The 12,608-nt window shown below is 36.8% G+C and overlaps 2 protein-coding genes across 2 annotated transcripts; one reads left to right on the top strand and one right to left on the bottom strand.

Annotated features, from left to right (window-relative positions):
• Positions 1–2,068, bottom strand: LOC111495531 (CASP-like protein 1B2). The gene is made up of 3 exons (XM_023145606.1): positions 1,766–2,068; positions 623–746; positions 1–521 (listed from the first exon to the last, which is right to left on the bottom strand). The coding sequence occupies exons 1-3, from the start codon at positions 2,032–2,034 to the stop codon at positions 282–284; spliced, it is 633 nt and encodes a 210-aa protein (XP_023001374.1). The 5' UTR covers positions 2,035–2,068; the 3' UTR covers positions 1–281.
• A 3,363-nt stretch (positions 2,069–5,431) lies between these two features.
• On the top strand, positions 5,432–12,140 carry LOC111495351 (alpha-glucosidase). Its single transcript, XM_023145344.1, has 7 exons — positions 5,432–5,672; positions 6,897–7,016; positions 7,359–8,068; positions 8,792–9,022; positions 9,100–9,746; positions 10,497–11,406; positions 11,949–12,140. Exons 1-6 carry the CDS (start codon positions 5,455–5,457, stop codon positions 11,382–11,384), a joined length of 2,814 nt encoding a protein of 937 aa, XP_023001112.1. The 5' UTR covers positions 5,432–5,454; the 3' UTR covers positions 11,385–11,406; positions 11,949–12,140.
• Positions 12,141–12,608: the final 468 nt, after the last annotated feature.

Below are 12,608 nucleotides of genomic sequence, written 5' to 3'. Positions count from 1 at the left end.
AAAGGAAAATACACAATTTTTTTCCCCATAAAATATATATTTGGGCCTGAAAGTACAAAAGCCCAAGAAATAAACCTCAGCCCAACAATTTGATATTGGGCCTGGAAACACAAAAGCCCAATAAATAAACCACGGCCCAACAATTTGATATTTTTTGGCACACGGGAGTTCCGACTGAAAGACATGAAATTAAACCAACCAAACGCGACATTCAACAATAGTAATGGAGATGGCGACGGAAGGGCGAATGCAGCGAAACGCTGCGTTTTGAAGCAGATCGGCTATGGCGAAGCGATGGAAGGTCTCGGTTTGTGTAGCAGCTTGATAATGGAGATGGCGTTGATGAGAAGAAGAAGACAGAGGCCAACGAAGGAGGCGATGAGCGCACCGGCGCCATGGTCACAGTAGGCGGAGAATTTGTCGCAGATCTTGTTCCATCTAGCGTGCTTATTTCCGTTCTTTCCAAGCGCCGCCATGAAAGTCGCTGCGCCGTCGCCTGCCGATGCAAGAGCCACCGTCGTCTGCCGCCATTTTGATAGATCGGTGAGTTAAAACGTTATTGGTGTTGTAGGTATAGGAATTTTGAAATTGGGATGGGGATTAGGTATGAAGATGTATTTACCATGTCTAGAATGGCGATAATGGGAAGACGGAAGCCATGGAAGCGGAAATCGGGTCCGAAGATGTCTAGGGCTATCATCAACCAGTTGTGTAGAGTGGCCACTCCATTCGCTACGACGAAGAATCTGCAACAAGTACGTACACTCTCATTTTATGTATATAAATTACTTTTATTATTATTTTCTTCATAGAATTGATATTGATTTTTGCTAAATCGTATTTATAGTTAATTAAATATCAGTTAAATAGCAAATTTAGTCTATTCATTAAATTTCATAAGCTTTTATTAATCCAAAGGTATTATTATGGAGATGTGTTGCTAAATTAATAACAATACCATTAAATTAATTATTCTTTTTGAATGAAAATAGTTTACTATCTTATTTAAAAATAGTCTACCTTCAATTTATTATTATTTTTTTTTTATAAAGACTTTAAAGCAAAAAAAATTTAAAAAATTGTTATCATCAAAATATTGATGAAAACTGTCTATCGACATCTCTTAAGATTATTTGATAAAAACTGCCTATCGACATCTCTTAAGATTATTTGATAAAAACTGCCTATCGACATCTCTTAAGATTATTTGATAAAAACTGCCTATCGACATCTCTTAAGATTATTTGATAAAAACTGCCTATCGACATCTCTTAAGATTATTTGATAAAAACTGCCTATCGACATCTCTTAAGATTTTTTGATAAAAACTGCCTATCGACACCTCTTAAGATTATTTGATAAAAACTGCCTATCGACACCTCGTAAGATTATCTGATAAAAACTGTCTATCGACACCTCTTAGATTATTTGATAAAAACTGTCTATCGACACCTCTTAGATTATCTGATAAAAACTGTCTATCGACACCTCTTAGATTATCTTAGATTATCCGATAAAAATTGTCTATCGACATCTCTTAGATTATCTAATAAAAACTGTCTATCAACACCTCTCAGATTATCTGATAAAAATTGCATATTGACATCTCTTAAATTATCTATGAAAGTTTTAAAAATTAATTGTATTTTTTAAATCTTTATAGTAAAAAAAAAAGAAAAAAAAAAGTGTATTTTTAAAACAAAATATTAAACATTTTTATCTAAAACTAAGTAAGTGGAGCAGAGGCACAATTTAAGAAGCTTACATAAACGCAGGAGTGTGCTGAAACCTCGCAGATATAGTGGCAGTAAGTGGAGCAGTTCCAACGGTGGCAACAACAACAGATTTGGACTCCTTATTAAGAGCCATCACAAGGGTTGCTGAGACTGTGGCAAAAGAAGCCACCAATCTGACCAAAACAAGCCCCCATCGCCACTTCCTCGGTGGCGGCGATGCCACTGCAAGATGGTTGTACTCGCCAACCTCTGCTTTTGCTGCTGCTGCTGCTGCTGCTTCGGACTGCAAAGAAGCCATGGATAATGGACCAACCAAATTCAGTGTCTTGGATCTGTTTCTTACTCGGATGAGGTACTTATAACCACTCAGATTTAGCTGAACTTTGTTGAGTTTGAGAAGTAAACGAGTTATTTCTTTGGATGGTATGACTATTACTGCCTTGTTTATTCCTAATGTGATGCTTTTTGGTGGTTTGCTTAGTCCAACCATTGTATCTACTTTGCCTATTTCCTTACCACATTAGACCTAACCATCACCTTTTTCCTCCTTCAAAGCTAGGTTTGTTGGAACTAAAATTTAATGGTGGGATCTACGACGAGTTTTTTCTTGTTGTAATGCGACCAAGGTCTCACATTTGTTAACAAATGACGAGAATGTGGTCATGAGTATATAAGTGTGTGATAATGTCAATTTTTTTTTTTTTTTTTTTTTTTTATGAAACCCAAATAAAGTTGTGAAAACGACAATGGAAGTAGATAGTATATATCATTGTAGAGATATGTGGTGGATTTATTGTCGTAACAAATTTTTATGGTATGTAAATCGCATATAAATGTATAAACTCTACATTAAAATGATTTTGAATGATTAAATGTGTTCTAGAGTGATTTTAAATACGAAAAAAAGTCATTTTAGTCAAATTCCTGAACCTAGGTTTTTCCATAGGTTTTTCCATTAGTTGCCATATAAGCAAAGAAGAGATAGCAGCTCGGGAAGAAAGAAAAGCTACATGCACAAACACGAAAACTAAATATTTAAAAATACTATCACAATGTGACTGACAGTTTTAAACTGTGGGATGTATGAGAGAACCGATAAAAGTCTCTTGAATTTGTATCTAGCAGTTAAGAAGGACGTGTAAATTTTTTAATCTACATTCAACCATTATTAAACAACAGCCACATTGGGACACCCTCGTTCGATAATAAATGAAGTCGCTAACATTCCTAACACAAAACGATCCTAACTAGCTACAAAGACTACTTTGGTTTACTGATTAAGCGAAAGGAAAAACCGAGGTCTGTAAAGAGGCATCAAACATCACCACACATATTGTACACTTTTGTGTCTAGCTATTTATATGGGTGTGCATAAAGAAGGGACGAGATATCTTTTTCCTTTTTTCGGGAGTGAATCGAGAGGTAATAAGCTGCAGCGGCACCTCACAAACATCTTACTGAGGCAATACCATCCTATAGGCAGGTATTTTCGTGTGGATGCACAGACACGTCTTTTATTCATATTCCTACACAATTAAGAGCAAAGTAGCACAAAAAACGAGAAAAATCATTAGAAGACATACACATCTTATAGCACATCATATTTAAGATTTAGTATTCAAATTCAACGCCTAAGAGTAAGACTATCCCCGCAGACCGAACGAGTCAGTTTAACTTCATTTGTCCTCACTCACACGCTTAGTAAGAAAGTTTATAGGAGATCACTCAATATAAATTTGCTTTAAGCTTAATGCGTATAACTTTTATGATTGAGCCATCTAAAAGAAAGATGCATGACCCTTCTTGTTTTTATTAGTAATTTCAATCATTATATCTTTAGAATCCCTTTTATTTTGTGGTATCGATTTATTCATATACCTTTCGCTACCTTCATACCAAATACTTGACAAAATTACTCTAAATAAAATGAAAATAGGCCTAGGAAGTTAACGAGCCCGTCTCTTGAGTTCATGCGCACGTGAGTGAACCGTGTGTCAAGAAATACTATATACATCCAACCCTATCGAGAAAAAAGAAAAAAAGTAGAGCTCAAAAAAACATCTAATAAATATGAGGTCCACCAATCATGACGTATATATCATCTTGTGAATGTTTGATTAATCCACCACACTTAAATGATGTGAAAGTTATCTTATTTATAATCAAATAAATTACAAGGATATAGAAATAGTAATAAATAGAAATAACAATAAATGGTAAGATACCTATGATAATAAGGCAAATATGAGATATTTGCCTTATAATAAAATATCAAATATAATATATATAGTAAACTATAATTTATTACTAAATATCCTTAACACCCCATCGCAAGCTAAGCGTCGGATTTAAACGAACGTGAAGCTTGAATCTGAAAAATTCAAAGAGGTTGAGAAACACTTTTCATGAAGATGCTAACAACCCGGTTCTTGGCCATCAAAAATTGCAGAGGGATCGCAGCTCAGCGGCGATGCTGCCTTGGCTTCGGCGAGAATATGTCTAACCCATGAAGAGGGATTGTCGCTTAACGACGATGCTGCCTTGGCTCTGGTGAGAATATTTCTAACCCCAAGAAGTAGAAGGGGAAACCTAGAGCAAGGGACAAAGACAATGTTGAAGCCGGAAGAGTCGCCACATTGGGCGAAGGAGCCAATTTTGGCGAGAAGGGCAGTCGGAAGAGTCGCCTCATCGGGCGAAGAAGCCAATTTTGGCAGGAAGGGCGGCGACAACTTGGTTGACGAATAGTGCAGTACCCAGATTCCGAAGGTAAATCTCTGCAAAAGGTTGATAGGTTTAGGTTAGGGTTTATGTGAAGGATGAAGGTTGATTGGGAAGAAAATGAGAGAGACTATATTGGCCAAGGGGAAAACCGATTTGGTTGGAAAAGGTGAGGTAGAGTATGACGAAAGGTGATTTGGAGGTCAATAGGGTGGAGCCGAAGAGTAATCAATCGGCTCCGACTACGGCATCCATGAAGACTGCCCCTGCGGCGTCAAAACCAGCAGGGGTGGTGGAGAAGAAGATTAGAGGATTCAAAAGCCATTGAAAAGAAAGGATCAGGGGTTAAACCGAAAGGGCTCTGATAGCATGCGAATGTTTCATTAATCCACCGCACCTAAATGATGTGAAAGTTATCTTATTTATAATCAAATAAATTAGAAGGATATGAAAATAGTAATAAATACCTAAATATTTGCCTTATAATAAAATATCAAATATAATATATATAGTAAACTATAATTTATTACTAAATATCCTTAACACATCTAAATACATTTTTCTATTCCAACCGTGAGATAATTTACTCAATATTTTTACTCATCTTATGTTTAACCTTTTTCAAGTAAAAGTAAAGGATTCATGCACGATTCCCGTGCTCGGGTGAGAAGGCCAGGGAAAGCAAATCATTATTAGATAGTTTTCCACATTTTCGTTTATAGGATAGTATTGTCATGTTTCAACTTTTAGACTCAGCGGTAGCTAAACCTAACTTGATGTGTCGATCTATAACCATTCTTAGAATAATTTAACAGATTTTTATAGCTAATTTTGAAAAAACGAACGACAAAGCTAAGTAAATTTTAACCCGATAACCTTCCGAAGCTATCATTGGCTAAATAAAACACCACATTCCCAAATAAATAAATAAATAAATAAATAAGAGGGGAAAAAGATTAAAAGAGGAATGAAATAAGAAGCTAAAACGTATTTGTCAACAATGGATAGTGACATTTTTTGCAAGGAGATAAGAAGAAGACCTCACCCTTACATCTCGACAACAATGGCGACTGGTTCCAAATCTCTTCAAGCTTTTCTCCGTCGCCGTCGTTTACTCTCCGCCGTCGTACTCTTCCTTTTCAGTTGCTTCTTTCGTCTAATTGCATCTCTACCGTTCGCCGCCGGCGAGCAGAGAGAAAACTCGGCCGTCGGATATGGATACTGTTAAGGATATTTAGTAATAAATTATAGTTTACCATATATATTATATTTGATATTTTATTATAAGGCAAATATCTAATATTTGCTTTATTATCATAGGTATCTTTCCATTTATTGTTATTTCCATTTATTACTATTTCCATATCTTTGTAATTCATTTGATTATAAATAAGATAACTTTCACACCATTTAGGTGTGGTGGATTAATCAAACATTCACATGGTATCAGAGCCCTCTCGGTTTAACAACCCCGATCCTTTCTTTTGAATGGCTTTTGAATCCTCTAATCTTCTTTTCCACCACCCCTGCTGGTTTTGACGCCGCAGGGGCAGTCTTCATGGCTGCCGTAGTCGGAGCCGATTGATTACTCTTCGGCTCCACCCTATTGACCTCCAAATCACCTTTCGTCATACTCTGTACATATAACCTCACCTTTTCCAACCAAATCGATTTTCCCCTTAGCCAATATAGTCTCTCTCATTTTCTTCCCAATCAACCTTCATCCTTCACATAAACCTTAACCTAAACCTATCAACCTTTTGCAGAGATTTACCTTCGGAATCTGGGTGCCGCACTGGCCTATTTGCCAACCAAGTTGCCGCCGCCCTTCCTGCCAAAATTGGCTTCTTCGCCCGATAAGGCGACTCTTCCGACTGCCCTTCTCGCCAAAATTGGCTCCTTCGCCTAATGTGGCGACTCTTCCGGCTTCAACATTGTCTTTGTCCCTTGCTCTAGGTTTCCCCTTCTACTTCTTGGGGTTAGAAATATTCTCACCAGAGCCAAGGCAGCATCGTCGCTAAGCGACAATCCCTCTTCATGGGTTAGACATATTCTCGCCGAAGCCAAGGCAGCATTGCCGCTGAGCGGCGATTCCTCTGCAATTTTTGATGGCCAAGAACCGGGTTGTTAGCATCTTCAAGAAAAGTGTTTCTCAACCTCTTTGAATTTTTCAGATTCAAGCTTCACGTTCGTTTAAATCCGACGCTTAGCTTGCGGTGGGGTGTTAAGGATATTTAGTAATAAATTATAGTTTACCATATATATTATATTTGATATTTTATTATAAGGCAAATATCTAATATTTGCTTTATTATCATAGGTATCTTTCCATTTATTGTTATTTCCATTTATTACTATTTCCATATCTTTGTAATTCATTTGATTATAAATAAGATAACTTTCACACCATTTAGGTGTGGTGGATTAATCAAACATTCACAGATACCGAGTTAGATCGGGGCGTGTTGACCCTACCGGAAAGTCGTTGACCGCCGATCTTGACCTGATCGAAAAATCCTCCGTCTATGGACCTGACGTTGAGAGACTTAGCCTCCAAGCCAGGTGAATTTCTTCTGCTTCTTTTATTTATTTATTAATATAAAATATTCTCAGCATTTTTATAAAATTATTTAAAAATATATATAATTTTTCATTAATTATAAATATGATTTTTAATATTTAAACTTTCAAATTTATATTTAATATTTTCAAAAATGTATCTACATTTTTATTTTTAATTTCATAAATACATATTTAAATATTTTTAATATTTTATTAGATATAATTTTAGAAATAAGAATTCTTTTTAATTTTTAAAGAATGTGAGTATATTTTATTTATTTATTTATTTTTTAAGGGAAAAAATAATTAATTGTAAAATAAATAAAAAATATGTTATTGCAGTTTTGAAACCAAAGATCGGTTAAGAGTGCGAATAACAGACTCAAATCGGGAACGATGGGAAATACCGGACGAGATAATTCCCCGTCGATCGAACTCCCGTATCCGCTCGCTGCCGGAAAGAGACGTCGGCTCACCGGAAACCTCTATCATCTCCGATCCGGCTTCCGATCTCATTTTCAGCCTCCACGACACCGCACCGTTCGGCTTTTCCGTGCACCGGCGATCATCTGGCGATGTCCTCTTCGACACATCGCCTAATTTCTCCGATTCGGAGACTTTTCTTGTCTTCAAGGACCAATACATTCAACTATCCTCTTCGCTTCCCAAGGACAGATCGTCTTTGTTTGGCATTGGCGAGCAAACCAGGAAGTCGTTCAAGATCGTGCCGGATAAAAGTAAAACTTTGACGCTTTGGAGCGCCGATATCGGTAGTGTTAATACTGACGTGAACCTCTACGGTGCTCATCCCTTCTACATTGACGTCCGGTCGCCGTCTCGCGATGGTAAAGTTGCGGCAGGGACGACGCATGGAGTTCTGTTACTGAACAGTAATGGTATGGATATTATATACTCTGGAGATAGGATTAGTTACAAGGCTATTGGTGGAATCATTGATTTATACTTCTTTGCGGGTCCGTCACCGATATCAGTGATAGATCAGTATACGGAGCTTATTGGGCGGCCTGCACCCGTGCCTTATTGGTCGTTTGGTAAGTCTTCATATTGTCTCGATATTTATGTCTGTGAGATTATTTTGAGATTTCATCTACAGCAACAGTTAGTGTTTGCAATTGCATGGTTCTTTTGAATTTGTGTATCAAACCGAAAAGGATTGGTGATTTGTTCGCGTTCTTTCCTCTAGTTTTTGCAACATCAGGGCAATGATTTGATCCTGTGGCTTTTACAGAGACAATGAATTTGAATAGAAACTGACATTTCTGCACTTGACTTTCTGTTCTTTAATCGAAGCTTTCCCATTTGTAAGCGATAAGAAAGTATTTTTCAATATTGATTCTTATAGCGAATTCAGACCTAAGTGAGCTGATACTAGCCAGTTGCTTGTTATAATCACTTTATTTTTTAGAATTCAAACACCATGTCCATGTGCAGACCTAAGTGAGCTGATACTAGCCAGTTGCTTGTTATAATCACTTTATTTTTGAGAATTCAAACACCATGTCCATGTCCATGTCCATGTTCATGTTCATGCTCTTGTTAATAGCGAATTCAGACCTAGGTGAGCTGATACTAGCCAGTTGCTTGTTATAATCACTTTATTTTTGAGAATTCAAGCACCATGTTCATGTTCTTGGGGATATGTGCTCATGTTGACACTCCAATCACTTTATGAAAAAGAAAGCACGTGCTATTCATTTAAACTCTAATGCAATATTACAAGTAACAAGTAATTAACAAATCGTTATTGTCTGAAGGTTTTCACCAATGTCGTTATGGCTACAAGAATGTTTCTGATATTGAGACTGTAGTTGCTCGTTATGCCAAGGCCGGCATACCTCTTGAAGTTATGTGGACAGACATTGATTACATGGATGGGTATAAGGACTTCACTTTTGATCCCATCAATTTTCCCGTGGAGAAAATGAAGAACTTTGTTGATAGTCTTCATCAAAATGGACAAAAATATGTGCTCATCGTGGATCCCGGTGTGTTTTTAGCAGTGCAATCGTTTTCATTTATTGTTTATGTTCATGTATTTTCTTATACTGTTTATGTTCTGCAGGTATTAGTACAAACAAGACCTATGGAACATACATCCGAGGGATTGAAGCTGATATCTTTATAAAATATGACGGGGTTCCATACTTGGGTGAGGTTTGGCCTGGACCTGTTTACTTCCCTGATTTTCTTCATCCAAACAGTGAGATTTTTTGGGGTGGTGAGATTAAATTATTTCGAGATATTGTTCCATTTGATGGTCTTTGGATTGATATGAATGAGCTATCAAATTTTATAACTTCTTCAACCAGCCCATTTTCTAATCTTGATAACCCTCCTTACAAGATTGACAATGCTGGAGTCCAACGTCCAATTAACAATAGGACTGTGCCAGCATCAAGTCTTCATTTTGGTAACTTGACAGAGTATAATACTCATAACTTATATGGTTTCTTGGAGTCAAAGGCTACTCATGCCTCATTAGTAAAAGTAACGGGCAAAAGACCATTTGTTCTGTCAAGATCAACTTTTGTAGGCTCTGGGAAGTACACAGCACATTGGACTGGAGATAATGCTGCGACTTGGAATGATTTAGGTTACACAATTCCATCCATTTTGAACTTTGGACTCTTTGGAATTCCAATGGTTGGTGCTGACATATGTGGATTTTCTGGAGATACGACGGAAGAGCTGTGCCGACGTTGGATTCAGGTGCCAGTTCTCTTGCCATTTTATTATTCTAGATGATGTTTGGAAGATGTTGTTTATGAAAACACTGAAGTATCGCTATTTTGGTAGGAAATATACCATTCACTGTAGTCAAAACGGTTAGGAATCACGACTCTCTACAATAGTATGATATTGACCATTTTGTGTGTAAGCTCTCATGGCTTTGCTTTGGGCTTCCCCAAAAGGCCTCATACCAACGGAGATTGTATTCCTTAGTTATAAACCCATGACCATTCCCTAAATTAGCCAATGTAGGACTCCCTCCTAACCGTCCTCAACCATCCTTCCCTTGAACAAAGTACACTATAGAGCCTCTCTTGAGGCCTATAGAGCCCTCGAACAACCTCTCCTTAATCGATGCTTGACGCCTTCTTTGGAGTTCTCGAACAAAGTACACCCTTTGTTCGACACTTAAGTCACTTTTGAGTACACTTTCGAGGCTCACAACTTCTTTATTTGACATTTGAAGATTCTATTGGCATATGGCTAAGTTAAGGTTATGACTCTGATATCATGTTAGGAATAACAACTCTCCATGATGGTATGATATTGTCCACTTTGAGCATAAGCTCTCATGACTTTGTTTTGGACTTCCCCAAAATGCCTCGTACCAATGGAGATTGTGTTCCTTAGTTATAAACCCATGATAATTTCCTAAATTAGCCAACTAAATTAACCAACGTGGGACTCCCTCCCAACCATCCTCAACAAAAACTTGTTTAACTTTTGCAGTTAGGGGCATTTTACCCATTTGCTAGAGATCATTCTGACAAAGGATCCATTCGTCAAGAGCTTTATCTTTGGGATACGGTTGCTGCATCAGCCAGGAAGGTGCTTGCACTTCGCTATAGCTTACTTCCTTACATCTACACTTTGATGTATGAGGCACACAAAAAGGGGACACCAATTGCACGCCCTCTTTTCTTCTCATTCCCTCAGGATATCAGGACCTATGAAATCAACTCCCAGTTTCTACTTGGAGAAGGTGTATTGGTTTCTCCAGTTCTTAAGGAGGGAGCTCTTTCTGTTGATGCATATTTTCCTGCAGGAAACTGGTTTAGCCTCTTTAACTATTCTGAGTCAGTGGCTGTAAAGTCAGGGCAGCAAATCACTCTAGACGCACCTGCTGATCATATAAACGTGCACGTCAGGGAAGGAAACATATTGGCGTTGCACGGAGAGGCGACGACGACACAAGCAGCTCGAAAGACGGCATTCAAGCTTTTGGTAGTCGTCAGCAATGGCCAGAGCAGCTCTGGAGAGGTGTTCTTGGATGATGGAGAAGTGGTGGAAATGGGAGAAGAGGGAGGTAATTGGAGTCTGGTAAGATTTTACAGTGAAGCAGTTGGGAGTAAGTTACTGATCAAATCTCAGGTTATAAATGGAGGATTTGCTTTGAGCCAGAAGATGATCATTGACAAGGTGACCTTTGTAGGTTTTGAAAGGCCTAAGAAGATGGGTGGCCTTGGTTTAGATATAAGCAAGGGCGCAAACTTGAATGGTAATTCAGGCATCAGAAAAACGTATGAGTACTCTGCCAAGTTTGTTAATGTCGAGATCTCGGGCTTGTCCATTCCTATATGTGAGGAATTCGTAATGGAGTTGTCACCATTAAATTAGTGTCCCATCATCTAATAGCACGTATTCTGATATGAACTAAGAGATATCAATCATATAATATGCTTCAATGAATATGTAAAGAAAATATTGTTGAAATTATCAAAAGATATTTCAATTCATGTCACGAAGAAGAATGAAGTTTCCTGGTGGATTACAATTTAGAGTTATTGTATTTCATTAATGTATTTTAAGACTTTTAATTTACTTAAGTGGTTAATTAAGGCCATTAAGAATGCATTTAGTAGTTTTATTTTGAGGCTAGGAAAATAGATAGTAAAAGAAACATTTGTGATTTCTTTAGTCAATGGTTAAGTTTATTTCCAATTCTATGTAGTTTAGGTTGCATGTAGAATCATTAAGCTCGACAGGATCAATCTTGTTTGTGGAGTAATTCGAATCTCAAACAAGTGTTTGAGATATTTGATCAATAAGAATCATTCAAGCTAGACATGATCGATCTTACTTGTGGAGTGATTCGAATCTCAAACAATGTTCTTCCCTAGATATTCGATCAACAAGGTAATTCGAATCTTACTCCCTTTATAGTAGTTCCTTATCTTATCATCTTCCTAAATAAAAGAATCATTCTTTGTCGATGACATTTTAGGTATTTCACATGTAATACTAATTGTATTAGTTTGTACAAGTACATGATATTTTGTACTTATTATGGATCGTTGAGTCTGTATCAAGTTATTAGTAGTTTGACATTCGTCATTGATGGTTGGCCTTATAAGGCTCCATTCTGCCTTTGCACTTGAGGGTCAATCTCTGTTCAAGACATAATTGCAATATCTACCTAAATGAAGTTAACAACTCATCACGGTCCAACCTAAATTGAGCAAAGACAGCCACTTCAGAGTATAGCTCACATTCAAACATTTGATTTGGTAACGGGGCAACCCGAGCTATTTACTCCTATTAATTCTCCTTCACACACACACTGAAAATATATTCCTAAAGTATATTTGTTTTACATGAAAGTTATTATTATAAAATCCAAATTAAATATTTAAAGTATATTGGCCAAGTCCAGTAAATTTAACTTTTTTAATATTTTAATTATCATTATTTTATCTTAAAAAATATAGATTCGTTAACTATTAACAAAATTGGCAAATGTTAAGGATGATCTATCACAAAAAAAAAAAAAAAAAAAAAAAAAAAAAAAAAAAAAAAAAAAAAAAAAAAAAAAAAAAAAAAAAAAAAAAAAAAAAAAAAAAA

The sequence above is a fragment of the Cucurbita maxima genome, unplaced genomic scaffold (assembly GCF_002738345.1).
Source record: "Cucurbita maxima cultivar Rimu unplaced genomic scaffold, Cmax_1.0 Cma_Scf00021, whole genome shotgun sequence".
Taxonomy (NCBI): domain Eukaryota; kingdom Viridiplantae; phylum Streptophyta; class Magnoliopsida; order Cucurbitales; family Cucurbitaceae; genus Cucurbita; species Cucurbita maxima.
The sequence above is the reverse complement of the archived record's forward strand: the minus strand, read 5'-3'. Positions and strand labels throughout refer to the sequence as shown.